We start from the raw sequence: 14249 nt of genomic DNA, 5'->3' as shown, positions 1-14249 counted from the left end.
GCATTTTTTGAGGGGGGGGGGTGTAAGAGTTTTACAGCACTTGCAACACAATAAGGCCATATAGGTGCTGAAGATTAGAAGTGTAACAAGAAAGTAACAAACACAAAGAAGGAGGAGAAATAAGGATGATAGATGTTTGACAAGAAAGAAAGAGCAAACCACACCAGAGCACCTGCCAACCACCCGCAAACATTGAAGAGTACACAAGAACTTTATGAAAGGAGACAACAAGCTCGGTGCTCAACAATATCCACAGCAGGTACCAAGGCAACGGATCCACATTCAGGGTAAACAAAGAGATGGAAGAAAATTGAATTAAACCCTTTTTGCAGTTGTTTAAAAAATAATAGTGTTTGAAATGTTATGATCAACAAATTCTCTAAATAATTCTTTGACTGAACTTCTTTTTAAAAAAAAAGGGGGGGGGGGATATTTTCATAAGAAAAACAAACAGCTATTGATAAACTAAACAGTTCAATGCTTTCCCAGTTCAAGACCTTTATCAGGGCATGAAATAGAGACACTATTTCTATTAGCAGTTTCACACCAAACTATCAAAATATGAAAAACAAACACCTGAGTCAACTTTTCCAACCAGCAAGTGTATTTTGTAGTCTTGTCCAGAATTCCATCAAAAAAATCTTAGTTCAGGTTGAGAATTTCAAGTACTTTCTTTTTCAGCATTGTCACTTTTCCTTTTTTACATCATTGCGTAACATAATTGACATTAAATTTAAGATTATAGAATAAAAAGTCGCGTCAGTTCGTACCTGTTTGAGAAGCCACAAGTGATGAGGAGATTGTCATGGATATCAAAGTCAGACAAACAGCTGCTGTGAGCATCCAAAGTGTGCTCGGGTCGCATCGTCTTTGAATCATACACTGTCACCTGAAAGTAAAAAAAACAGGAAAAACCTGAAGTAGCCGCTAAAATCATGAAATGTAGATGAGCTAGCAGTTAACACTAAGACTAACACGGATGTCATTTCCTACATCAGAACATCATCATCGCCAACATAAATAATCATCCTCATGCTCACCATCACAATTACCATTACCGTCACCATCGCCAACAACATCATCATCAGCATTATCATCATAATCATCATCATTACCCACTCAACAATTCCCCTTTCATATAACAATCTGCACCATTACTTTCTTTTTACTACGTAACCAACAAAAACGGGCACCAAAATCAGGACACGAGGGGAAAAAAAAAAAAGAGATGAGCTAGCAGAAAGCTAAAAAAATTGGAAGTCAGATAAATCCTAAAAATGTTTCATATTAACTGACCTTGTACATACTGAAGGCCATATTTTTACGCAGTTTACTTTTAACAAAAAGAAGAGAAAATACGAACATAAAATCAGTTTTGGAGTAAATTTTTAAAAATTAACAAATTTAAAAAATAATAAATCAACCCACCATGGTAAGTACACAAAGATATCAAGACACAAAGCAAATTGTTATAGCATAATATTTTACCAGTGTGTGACGCATTTACGTATCAAATCCCTGCAAAATTCCTAAAATCAAGTTTACTTGGAGGTACATATAACTCTCTGAAATTAGTGTATGGTGTCAAAAAGAAGTCTGAAAAAATTCGTTAACGGGTTTCTAGTTCGTTTCCTTCAATAACCAAAGCAAATAGGCCACTGTGACACGTCTCTATAACCCTCTTCTGTCCACTCTTCAGTGTACTTCCCTTACAAAATGAAATATAATATAACCTAACCGATCAAATACAAACAAATCTACAATTCTGAAAACTGACCTTTCCTGTGCTGTCACCTCCACAAATGAATCTGTCTGTGTGGCGGAAGATGGCAATACCAGCATCCTTCACTTCGTACTGTGAAGAAGATTTAAAAAGAAACAATATAATTACAGGTAGAAAAAAAAAAGGAGATTTCACAATCTAGTCAGAAATAGTGTGGCTACAAGGCCTATCACAACCAAGAGGATCATTTAACACTCTACAATATGAGGACAAAAAAACAAACATTCAAAAGCGAAATAAATTATACCTGCATGATGCAAAACCAGCTAACTTTTAAACAGCTATCCCTAAAACAAAAACTATACTTTTTCTTCAGTCCTTGTACACTCTCATTTCTTCTATCCAATAAAACATGCCATAAAACTATTTCTTAACCTCTACCTTCAAAAATTAAGCTGCATGTGCAGGGCAAAACATGAAACTAGCTTTATACTTTCAGTATTTCTTCATAAAGACCAAGTAGGCACTGCTGCACACATTCACTACACTCAAATGTTCAAGCTGTGCAGTTAAACCCTCCAAAACCCCAAACTGCAAGGTCGTGCTTTCTCTTTCAGGATAAAAAAGAACTGAAATCTTTCTAAAGATTTACTTAATAGGCCCCCATACTCATGTATCTTTTTCAAAATATTAGCTGCATTATTTGAATTCGTTGGGACTGGCCTCGGTAGTTTGAGGGATCCGTAGTTCGGGGAATATCTTACAAAGACAAAGTAGAAAAAAAAGAACGGACCGCAGGCACAGTTCAACGGATGCGAGTTTTCTGTGTTCTACCTATGCGTGTTATACTGTTAAATTAAATTGTCAAAATAAATGCCAAAATCAAAACTTCAACAGCAAAAAATTTGACAATCTGGCCAATTATCCATCAACTGAAGTAAAAGTTCAAACACACACTTGACCAACTTACAACATTGCTCAGGCAGTTGCGTATGATGTCCACTTCGAGCACCTGCTTGTGATGACCACCGATGAGCACCGACTCGTTGCCCCGCATCATCATACACTGCATGTCATGCAGGTGAGCATCTCTGAACAAGTAGAAACAATTGTTAAAGTGAGTGCAATTTTAAGTGTTTTGCTTCCTCATCTACCTAATCTTAGACTATTTAGGCGGACTGCATCAACCCTATATGTTAAGACCGGTCTGGACTGAGTGAGATGTGGCACTACAACAAACAAAATTCCTCCACTTGGAAATCAAACTCACATCTTCTGCATATGAAAGCGAACAGCCTTGTCTCTTCACCATAGACAATTTAATGAGGTAAATGCTCAAACTTAAAGGGTTTATCCCAAGAAGTAGCACCTGGGCAACTAAACATATATTTAATACTGGCCAATCAAGTCATACTGTACCTACCTAGCTTAGCTCAGAGACATGTTTCTCATCAACATTCCGCACAGTCCGCAAATATCAGGAGGTATTTCACAAATCCTCCCCCCCCCCCCTCTCCTTACTTATGATTATAAGATAACTCAAAACAATTGAACTTTGATTCAAGAGTAGGAATCAAGACTAGGAGACATAAAATTCTTTAATAGAGCAGACATTTTGTCACCACAACACGAGTGCCCTTGTTCAATAAACATATATACATGAAAGTATGTTAAAGTGCAAATGTGCAGATGTGTGTATTGGGAAAAACTGACTTTTAAAATTACAATCTGATCAGAATCTTTTCATTGCATACTTTTAAAGAGAGGGGGCGAAAGGAACTTAGGATTTAGTGAGAAGGTCCAGAGTGACTAATGGCAGAAATGGTTTCTAAAAACTTACTTGAATGCAAACACTGGAATACCCCTGCGGAGGGTGCCCCTGAGGAGACTTGGTGTAAGGGTGAGAACACCTTGTGGGAAGGACAGATTCATCCTCACATCCTCATCTGTACTCACTCTGTAGGCAGAGTACTTTTGAAACTCCGTACCGTGATAGGAAGCCACATATCCCTGAGGACAAACAGGCAGTGGTTATTAGTTCTCTCAAATTAAAACGCAATTCAATGTAGGCAAAGTGTGACTTTTTGCAGAACTGTTAAGAACAAATAATGTAAGAAGCAGAATTAGGAAATAGGCGTCTTGGGATAGAGCTAAGAAAACAGGAGGGATGCAATCTTTAAAAGGTGAAATTCTTATTCTGTAGTTCAAAATAGGCAGCACTGCATCATCAACCTAGTGATTAAATCATTAGGTGTGGTGTGCTGTCGCATGCAGTCTGCATCAATGAATTCATGTCCATTAGACCATTCTCCTAAAACATTTCTTCCACATTCTAACAGAGCTTCAGACACTATAGGCATACACAGTTGTTTGCTAGACACAAAATCACAATTCAATTGTGCAAGACCCAAAGCCATTACCAAACCTTTATCATAATGTCATCTTTAAGACAAGTCACTGTAAAGAAATACAAAAAGAGTATCCTTAAAACAATACTTTCAAATTTCAGTAAACAACAGCGACTTTTGTAGCTGAGGTAAATTTTCAGTTCAGTTAGTTTGCTCATGACAAATGAGGAAACTGGCCTGTATGAAAATTGAGATTACAGCAGAAAATAAAAAAAGCATTATGCATTACGAATTTACCCGTTGATTTCCAGTCCAGACCAGTTCTTGGTGACCATCAAAATTGACACATGTGACGCTAGAGTGCATGACCTTGTCCATAACTTGGCATCCCATGGGGCTGTGACAACAAAAATTCAAAGCTGTGTAAATATTTCAAAACTATACAATGAAGTATTTCTCTCTATATATAAGAAACACACACATAAGTTGAAACTACCATAAAATTGCCAGTGAAAAAAAATAAATTCAAAATACAATGGAGTCTGCTTAAACCAAACACGATTAAATAAAAAAAACAAAGGAACAGAAAACTGAAAGAAAAAAAGTCCCCAATCTTTTTCCTTTCATTTAAGCAACCTCTCTAAACTGAAAACCCGGCTGAACTGAAAAAAATCTGATGATCCTGCATACTCCAAGGTACACTTTTTGTCAATAAAAAAAAAAGTATTAAAATATTCCTTACAATTTACGCTCATTAACCAACATTCTTTTCTTATTGTTATACACAGGCCATCATTCTAAAAAATAGGTAATTTTCTTAACATCTTTTATCAAAGTAACTTGGATGCACATCACATAAACAGAGAACTTTGGCAAGGAAAACCCTGATGTCTGTAACTGTAACAAGCAATGGGGATAGAATTTTTTAATTTGTATTTCTACAAATACACACAAAAAAAGTATTTTTTATTTTTATACCTGAGATTTCAAAACATTTCAATTTGCACTCAAGTACTTCAATACCCAGTGTCCTTATTATAATGATGACATAGACCAAGTTCTGACAGGAAACTGTTGAATAGTACTATAGTCTAGCCGGAAATAATTTTCTCTTGGTGCTTTAAAGTCCTGTCCATACTGCATAAAAAGCTCTGTACAGATTCCCCTCTCAACTTTCACCTTGAATCTCATCTCTCTTTTCTCTGAATCTTAACTGAGGGGCAGGAAGACTAGATCTACATATCTGTCTGCCCTCACATCAAAATAAACTTCACAGAGAAAAAGCAACTTACATGAACTCGCCGTCCCTCATTTCTGGCATTGTAGGGTCCCCAAACATCTGCATCATCTGGTGTTGAGAGTAGGCATCCCCTCCTCCCAGCATGTGGCCGTCCAGATGGCCCATCAAGCCATGATCATTCATCATGCCCTGCAAGCCCATGCTGTTGTGATCCATGTAGCCACCCATCATGTTTGACGGGTGATCTCGGTTGCCGTGGCGAAAGTCGTGGTGTGACAGGCCCTGGTCGTGTGGAACAAAGTCCGCATTCTGCCGCTGGCCCGGGTGGTACTCAGCGACCACCGAGTTCTGTTGCATGGGGTGGTGGAAATCAGGGGGCACTACTCCAGGCTGCTGCTGGGGGTGGAACTCCGGGATAGCAGAGGGCCCGCCTCCTTGGGGCCCCGGTTGGTGGAAGTCATTGGGCATGGGGCCGTGTGGGTGGGGCTGCTGGGCCTGGCCTCCCCGCGGATGAGGCTGGTGCTGGTGGTGCATCTGGTGGTGGTAGTCGAGGTGCGGCTGGGAGTGGCCCTGGTGGTAGGGCCCGCGGTGCTGAGGGGGGTGCTGATGCTGCTGTGGCGGTTGATGATTTTGACCCTGAGACGGGGGTGGCTGCTGCTGGGGGTGGAAACTCTGTGGCGGCATGTTGGGCCCTGCCTCGGGCCCCTGGCGGAATCTTTGCATATTCTGAGGAGGCCTCGATGCCATCGGGTTCCCCATGTGACCATGATAGCCAGGAGGCATGCCTGGGTTTTGCATGTGTCCAGGAGACTGGTAGCCCATGGGCATTCCCTGCTCCTGACCCGGCATGATTGGGAAGCCAGACGGCATATGTGGGTCAGTCATCGGCGGATAACCCGGAGGCATTCGAGGGGGCATTTGTTGGGCATTTTGAAACATCTGACCGCCACCCATACCTTGCTCTCTTGGCATCCCTTGAGGCTGAAAGTTAGGAGGGGGGGGCGGCGGCATGTTCTGCGGATCCTGTGGGTGAGGGGGGCGATATCCAGGCATTCCAGGGAAATCCATCTTGACCACAGGGATTTTCTTTTTCAGAACAGATTCCTAATGTGTTCTCGCCTTATTTTGCTTCAGAAGTTCACCTTAAGATCGTCTTCTGAATCATCTGTAATGAAAACAACAAACACAAATCATCATCTCCACTAGATCTAGGTAGAGTTCTAGGAATTGCTTCTGTCCTTATCAAAATTCTTTACACTCCTATAATGATCATTGATTCGTCCAACATAAAAAACAAACACATTCCAATTCTAGAAATCCCTTCAAACACTTTAAACATAAAGCTCAGCATTAAGAAATTCAATCAACATCCACGTCAGATTTATAAGCACACATTACACATTTGAACAAGACATCAGGGTACTGTCCACAAGTCAGTACTGTGTATGTTTTGTACAGACTCTTAGATCTCTTTCCCATTCAACTGCTTTCCAACATACATCAGCTTTGGCCAAACACAAATCATAAACTGTTATGTTACTCATATTTCCTGGCCCTCACAGAAAAAAACCCAATGGTAAACTACAAAAAAAAAGAAAAAAAAAGGAGGGGGGGGGGGGGGGGGGGGGGGAGTTCATGAACAGACATCACTGAAAAGTCAACTATCTCAATTTGACAAAGAGTCACCAACAGACCTCCTCACAAAAAAAACAACAAAAACACAAACAAACAACAAAAAAACCCTGAACACAAACATTTGTCTGAACAGGAGAAACAATCTCGGTGTATGTGCTCAGTAAACCTTCTCTAAAAGTTTTCACTGGTGACAATCAACTCGGGGCCTTCATGGTCGAGAGGTTACGGTGTTCACCTCTCATTCAAAAGGTCCCGGGTTCGAATCCGGATAATGAAGAAAAATTTTCTTCTCTACAGTCTTCTCCTCTCACTTCCTTTCCTGCTTCCCAACAATGTTCTGTCATCTGCTTTCGTCTCTACCTTCTGCCCCCAACCCCTCATCTCCTTTTCCCCCCTCCTCTGAGCAGCCTTTCTACGGCTACTCCTTGGCTCCTTCTTACTAGTCTTTCAGTTACACCCCTGATCTTATGGTAAGTAAGGTTTAATGCCTAGCCTTCTCGGATAAGGGTAAAAAATCTTGGGAGGTCTAATGTGCAAGTTACGCACATTAAAGATCCCTTGGTGGTCCAAAATCGACAAGAGTAGACTTCTGTCGCCACCCGCGAAAAATTCAAAATTTCCTACCAACTGAAAATGTTTAATGTGTCCCGCGCGCTTCATACAACCTATGCAGTTGTGAGTGCCATAAAACACTTACCATAAAAAAATCTACTTGTACCGTCTCTCTTTCACAAAAAAAAATTCTCTCAAATTGCGCACAGACATATAATATGATTTCACATGGAAAGTTGAAAACAGTATGAAAAATACCTTATAAATATTCCTACATTAACTTAACGTTTGCAGCATTTTCCCGACTTCTGTCAGTTGATACCGTTGATACCGTAGACTACCGGCTCAAAACAAAACCCTATTTTCATGGACATTCAGACAAAACTGAGTGAAAAAGAAATCATATATATATGCACAGCTCAACATGCCAGGTGTTCCTATTCAACCTGCTACATACAAAAAAAATTAACCAGGACGCAGTGAAGTGAAGGCATCTTCAAGTTCTTTGTATGTCATTGCTGTGCTAAACTTTGTATGATATGAGATTGGTGTTTGAAAAAGTTAACGCAGTAGTGAAAAAAATAAGCCTGAGTATCGGTTTAATGCCTCTTTTAACACTGTGTATGGTTATTTAAGAGGTGGGACCTCCAAACTGAACATCCATCTCTCTAGACTGAGCCAAATGAGAAAGATAATTTTAAGTGTCTTTTCCAAGGACACGTCAGACCGAGCTGACACTTGAACCCCCAGACCCACAATTCCATGGATTACGAGTTCAATAGCCTAACAAAGACTAATGGGCGCTTTTTCGGTAGTTCTCACCCCCCCCCCCCCTTTATTTGGGCATCTAGATCTAGAGCTAGATCTATGGTTGATGCGCGGCGAGCAAGAGATATCAAACCTAACAACTGGAAAACATCAAATTATGATAACTCCCCAACATATATTTTTATTTGGTCAGGAGGGCAACCTGAAACCACCCTACTCTTCGGGCCAAAACCGGCAATATAACAAGGGGTGGGAACTACTGAAAAAGTGTCGACTAATTATGCCAAAATTTTTGCAAGGTTGTTACAGAATAGTCAAAGCATTTATCTAGCTTTTGAAATTAGGCATACTTCACGTTAATGTCTCTCTAGAAGTCAGTAACTAATATTTTTTAAAATGAAAATCTCAATATGTGTCACAACGCAGTGGAGTCAGGCGCTCGTCAACTTTTGGGGATATAATGGAGTTATTGGTATCATCTTAAAGGCAGTTTATTTGCCTTGCTTTCGATGAAAAAAATCTTGAAAAGAAGTCAAGATATTTGCGATTGAAGGTGGGGTCATCTGATTTCAGAGGTAAAATTAGCGAGAAAATGGGCCTCCAAAGTTAGGCAACTTCTACAGCTAGAGTCCTTGGAAACTGCAAATTTAAATTTGTGTGCCTTTAATCAAAGTTTTTCGATCAAATCCACACATTTTTGAATGGACATACAAGGTGTTGAGCCAAAAAGCAAAAATTTTAAATTTTTTAACAGTCCAAAAGATGCCGATTTCTCGGATTTCATTTTGACGAGCGCCTGATTTCACCACGATGCCTCATGTCTTTGTGAAGTAGTGTTGAAGGAAATATTTTCCCATTGTGTGCAGATGTTTGTCAGCTTTTCAAAGATAAATTTAACAGTCAGACAAGATCTGAATCATAGTATTATAAATAAAACTCAATATTCCTGCAAATCTTCTTTCCTAAAGTTTTACAAAAATAGGTTTGAATATTACCTAAAAGCCACAATGCTACTGAATTATTAAGTTACTAGAACTATCTTTGCCCTCTCATGTCTCTTAGACTAAGACTGAAGGGGGTACACAGTAACAGTGAACAGGCTGTAACTCAAGTAACCAGAGCCAGAGGTTTTTAAATTTTATACTGACATCCACATGGCACATTCGTAAACCAACATTCAAGCATGCATGCCTCTCAGGTTCAAATTCAAAGTTTGACAGTGCCATTCTCTCACTCAAGTATGCCAAGATACCTAAGGCCTTGCGATGAGGACCAGAAGCAATACTTTTAGGCCAGCTCTATTCTGACTAGAGTCCAAATTTAATTTTTATCTATTCGGACTCTCGGACTCGAGTCCGAATACGTGTTTTTTCTATAAATGGACTCGGGTCCAATAAAAAAATGTTTCATTTATATCGAACTCAGCTTCGAAGTGAATTTATGTGAGTGTAAGGAGGTTACATAATATTTTATAACTGTCGTCGGGGGATTTATGTAAAACCAGAATTAGAACTAGAATTGCCTACTAGATCTAGTAGTATTAAGTAAGGACTGTGTGTAATTGTGTCAAAAGTCAAAAGACTGCACTCTCACTATCCAATGGCAGTGTCTAAGTACACGTAACCGACAACTCAGGGTCTTTCCACCACCACTACAGCATCATCACTACTTCCACCACCATATGTCTTTCCACATATATATGTTTAATTCGACTTTGTTGAGTGTTATATTTTTTCCGTACTGTAGGCCTTTAATTAGGCATATTTTCTTTTATCACATCGCAAAAAAAACGACAGCCATGGCCTCTTCCCAGCACCTCTTCTCCCAGCAAGCCCAGAGCATGTGATCGCTACGCACAGTCTCATTGGTCGACATAATTAACTTTGCTCGCGGCAAGGTCAGCTCAACTTTTTCCTTCTGTTAGATCTATACTAATGATGAAGGGAGGGCTAGTTTAGATAGATCTAGATCTAGGCTAGATCTAGGTCTAGATTCTAGATCTAGATCTAGATCTACATCTAGTAACTGGATATTAAAGCTCACGTCTCGACTGTTATCAACATTATAATCGAAAAAATGTTCGTAAATGCGGGAAATATTTAGGAACAAGATCGGAAGTCGGAACGGACGTCATGCTGGACTCAATTCAGAGTCCGAATATAATTTTTGTCTATTCGGACTGTCACTTCGCTACTTTTTTTAGCCCCTCTCAACAATGGTCTTGAGTCAAAGATTCAAGACATCAGGGCAGTTGAATCAAGGGGTCAAGCAGTCAAATAGTCACCAGTATCACTCAGTCTGCAGGGCTCCCCTTTACGCACATTTGTGCGTATATTACCCCTTAAACCTGCAAATTACCCCCCTTAAAGTTTTGGTGGTGCGTGAGCTTTACTCTTTAAAATTTCGTTTCGGGGATTTGCATACGCTTTAAAACTCCGGTAGTGTGTGTCATTGCAATCATCATTTTCCCCCTTCTCTACCCCGAAGCCGAGTCAATGATTTAACTACACACCCACACACATAACACCGCAGTCACCTTTTATCTGGGACTCTGTATCAGAAGCAGAAGACCTAGAATCTACTCATCAGCTGCGCGCAGTTCCCGGCGACACTGGCTTGCTTGAGCACAGAAGCTCCGCCCACATTGTGGTCGCTCGCATTAAATTTGCCGGTGTCGTGCCTTGAGTTTACCACTGCCGTGAGATTACCCCCATCCTTCTTTAACACACTAGATCTAGTAAACATGAATTGTCCACCACCGAACGACTGGGATGGCTCTGAAGAATAAGGAATTAGTTTATTTTCCAAACCTGCCACTCATCCCGATGTATTCGGGATATCCAGATTTTTTGCCCCAAATTTCCAAGCATCTCGATTTTCCCAATGTTGATCCCGCGTATTTGGATTAAAAAATTTTTTTTTTGGTTCCGTCTGTTGTGCCGGATTTTCAAAAAAATCTTACTCTGCCTTCTTATCTGTAGTGGGAAGCACTCGTTAAACTTTTTGTCAGCAGAAACTCGAAGCACTATTTTCCTAAATGTCTATGTCGAATTTAGTTGTTGTGTTGGATCTTTGCACGCCAGTGTTGTTTCAAGAAACATGTGTAATGGAAGTAGTATTGGTTGGGAATTCCGACTTGGGACATTCTCAAGACCTAGGCCCTAAATCATACTCATTTTCGCTTTTATTTTTGTTTCAACTCAGAATTCTCCGACGATGGCCTGACTGATAGCTGTTTAGTTTAAATTGCGACGCACAAATGACCAATATTATTCGTAGTTCTGCTATTACTTTCAAAACAAGCTTTATCCGAGTTCTGGTTAGCCTGGCTCGTCATCAAGACCCGTCAGTAAAACTCTTTCAATCGCGCTTTCGCACCACGTGACATGTCTCTGACCAAATTGAGTTCTGCGTGTGTCGTGGACCGTCCGTTTACAGGGTCAATTTAAGTTCATGCACACCGGCTGAAGCGTCTTTCGGGACTTATCTAGGACAGCTTGACGTGATACTTCAGGATTTTTAAAAAATAATGGTAAAACACACACAGGCACGGGTACGCACACGCACACACTCACCCCCCCCCCACACACACACACATCCCTGGAAATTGTTTAAGTCAGTTTGGCAGTGACCTTGGTGATTTGTCGTTGATCCCGATTTTTTCCCCCTACTGAGATCCTGACTTTTAGGTTTTTTAAAGTTTTAGTAGAGGTTTTACGGCGCTCACAACTGCATAGGTCATATGAGCGCCAAGGGGTGGATGTCAACAGAGAAGTCCTTACAGGGAATCAGACTTACTCTGCTCTCCTCTCTAGCTTCAACAGCACAAAGTCTGCTTTGACTATCAAGGCACCCCGGAAATAGCGGGTCACTAAAGTGTGACAAACATACAAAAGAAGTAGAGGAAAATGACGATAATAAGGATTAGGAAAGAAAAGGCAGCACAGTTATGAGTATTACATTGTTAGATCAGCCCATTTACAATTCTACTGAGTGTAACTGAGCACTAGCACGAGAAATGTCCCCCCTTTGGGAATGACCTAAAGACACTTCAGTCAGTGGCACCGCCCCTGGGGGTGATCCTGACTTTTAGATTTCATAGATTGGCAGGTCTGATTTTCTTTGTCCATTACAGTTGGAATTGACCCCTTTTGGTTTGTCAAATTATTTTATTTTTGATTGGCTCAACCACCACCCTTCCCCCCTCCAAATGGACACAACTCTAAGTGTAGTAAATATTACTCATTTATTTCTTGCTGTTACTAAGAAACCTTAAGTTAATTAAAAAATTGTTAGCATTCAATCATAGTAATGGTCACTATATGTGTGTCTTAGTTTAGTTTAGTACAGGATTTTACAACCCTCGCAACTGCATAGGTCATGATGAGCGCGCGAAACACAAGTTGGTAGCATTCGCAACAGTTCACTGCACGGTTGGTCGACAATTAGATTTTAAAATGCTAAAATACTAAAATTCAGTGTAAATATATTTGCGATTTAAAACAACTCTTATAAATAACGATAAAAATTCTGTGTCTGTGTGAATGTGCGTGCGTGTGAGTTAAATGTGTACATGCAAAAATTTTTACTCTATAAAATTAGGAAATAATTGACGTTTTACCCTTTAAGTTTCTAAAACAAGGGTTTAAATACCCCTTAAGATAGAAAACCAAATGGTGAAAGAACCTCTTAAGTTGGTCTGAAAAGGGGAGCCCTGGTCTGAGTCCAAGCCAGTATCAGAAGTCAGAAGACAAACTGAAAACCAGCAGACCAAGCCAGAAAAATTGGCAAAAGTTGAAGCTAATTATCTCTCGAAACCATTCCAAAATCAACAATGAGGTACTTGACTTAATTCAAATAAAGAGCTTTACCATCCACCAACTCCTGATTTGACTCTAGACCAAAGATGTAATTACAAAAATAATGTGAATTAAGTATTTCGGGACCTTATTCTAAGTGATACCAGAAATTGAAGAGTGCCTAGGCTGGTGCCAGTGCTGTGAATAGTACAGTGTGAATCAAAAGAAAGGCATTACTTTTCAAATACTCCTTTAACAAACTGATAGCCAAAGTGTATGTTTAAACAAAAACAGATTCTTACATTCCACAGAAGTGAAGTAAACAGATTTTAATTTAAAATAATTATCGCTGCTGTCACATGTCCAAATTCAGGATTTTCTCTTGTCGATCGTTTCCCACCGGAGTAATCATCTACTCTTACATTTCCAGTGTGAATAAACACATTTGGTCATTGAAACTGTACTCACAATAAGTGTGGAAATAGAAGCACGTTTTCTACTATAATATTTAGGACATATGATTTATGGTCCAAACACCACGTGGTTCTTAGGATTGTGCGATTAATTGTACATAATAGCCTAATAATTACTATTAATTATAAATTTTATAGAATAATAGTAAATATTACAAGTATTGTCGGTTTTTCCCTTTTAATTACATGTGTTGATTGAAACGACTATAAAGTTGGATATCGATGTTTGGGACAGGGGCTGAAGAATAAAACCGTAATTGATGATAAATGTAGATCCAGGTCTATTGACTGTTGGCCAAGGCGGTGAAAAGAGATACGAATGCGATTATTATAATTTGGAAATCTACTAGTGTTCAAGAACAGATAGAGGATCTATGTGTAGATTGATAATGGCAACATAATAACATAATCGTTAGCCTAGCCTAAATATTATGAGTATGCACCATATCTTCCGGTCCTGACATGTAGCAATCCCCCCGTGTTGCTGAAGAGTTATTGCCAATTCCAATAGATTCTAATGTATCGTAATTGGAATACCATCATATTTACTGTAGATCTATTTATATCTTATCATGAGTCACGGCACTTTGTACATTTGTAACGTAACAATGTCCAACTGTGTTTCGTGTCTCAGAGTAGACTGGTTAAAATGTATTTTGTAGGGGGTTTCTGTGCCAAGATAATTCAATCCCCCACCTACCTCTCTCTCTC

The 14249-nt window shown here is 39.7% G+C and overlaps 1 protein-coding gene across 4 annotated transcripts in view; it reads right to left on the bottom strand.

Moving 5' to 3' along the window:
* LOC101855749 (PAN2-PAN3 deadenylation complex catalytic subunit Pan2) overlaps positions 1-13489 on the bottom strand; it is a 51166-nt gene extending 37677 nt beyond the window's left edge. For 3 of the 4 annotated variants that reach the window (XM_013088026.2, XM_013088027.2, XM_013088028.2), the window contains exons 1-7: positions 13368-13489; positions 5364-6476; positions 4369-4468; positions 3564-3733; positions 2694-2814; positions 1778-1855; positions 771-889 (exon numbers count right to left, since the gene is read on the bottom strand). In XM_013088026.2, coding sequence (XP_012943480.1) covers positions 771-889; positions 1778-1855; positions 2694-2814; positions 3564-3733; positions 4369-4468; positions 5364-6379 — 1604 coding nt within the window. In that variant the 5' untranslated portion in view covers positions 6380-6476; positions 13368-13489. Of the gene's footprint in view, positions 1-770; positions 890-1777; positions 1856-2693; positions 2815-3563; positions 3734-4368; positions 4469-5363; positions 6477-6709; positions 6836-13367 lie in introns of those variants that run through there. The other variant, XM_035972384.1, reaches the window with a different exon arrangement.
* Positions 13490-14249: the final 760 nt, after the last annotated feature.

This window comes from Aplysia californica, unplaced genomic scaffold (genome assembly GCF_000002075.1).
Source record: "Aplysia californica isolate F4 #8 unplaced genomic scaffold, AplCal3.0 scaffold00673, whole genome shotgun sequence".
Taxonomy (NCBI): Eukaryota; Metazoa; Mollusca; class Gastropoda; order Aplysiida; family Aplysiidae; genus Aplysia; species Aplysia californica.
The sequence above is the reverse complement of the archived record's forward strand: the minus strand, read 5'-3'. Positions and strand labels throughout refer to the sequence as shown.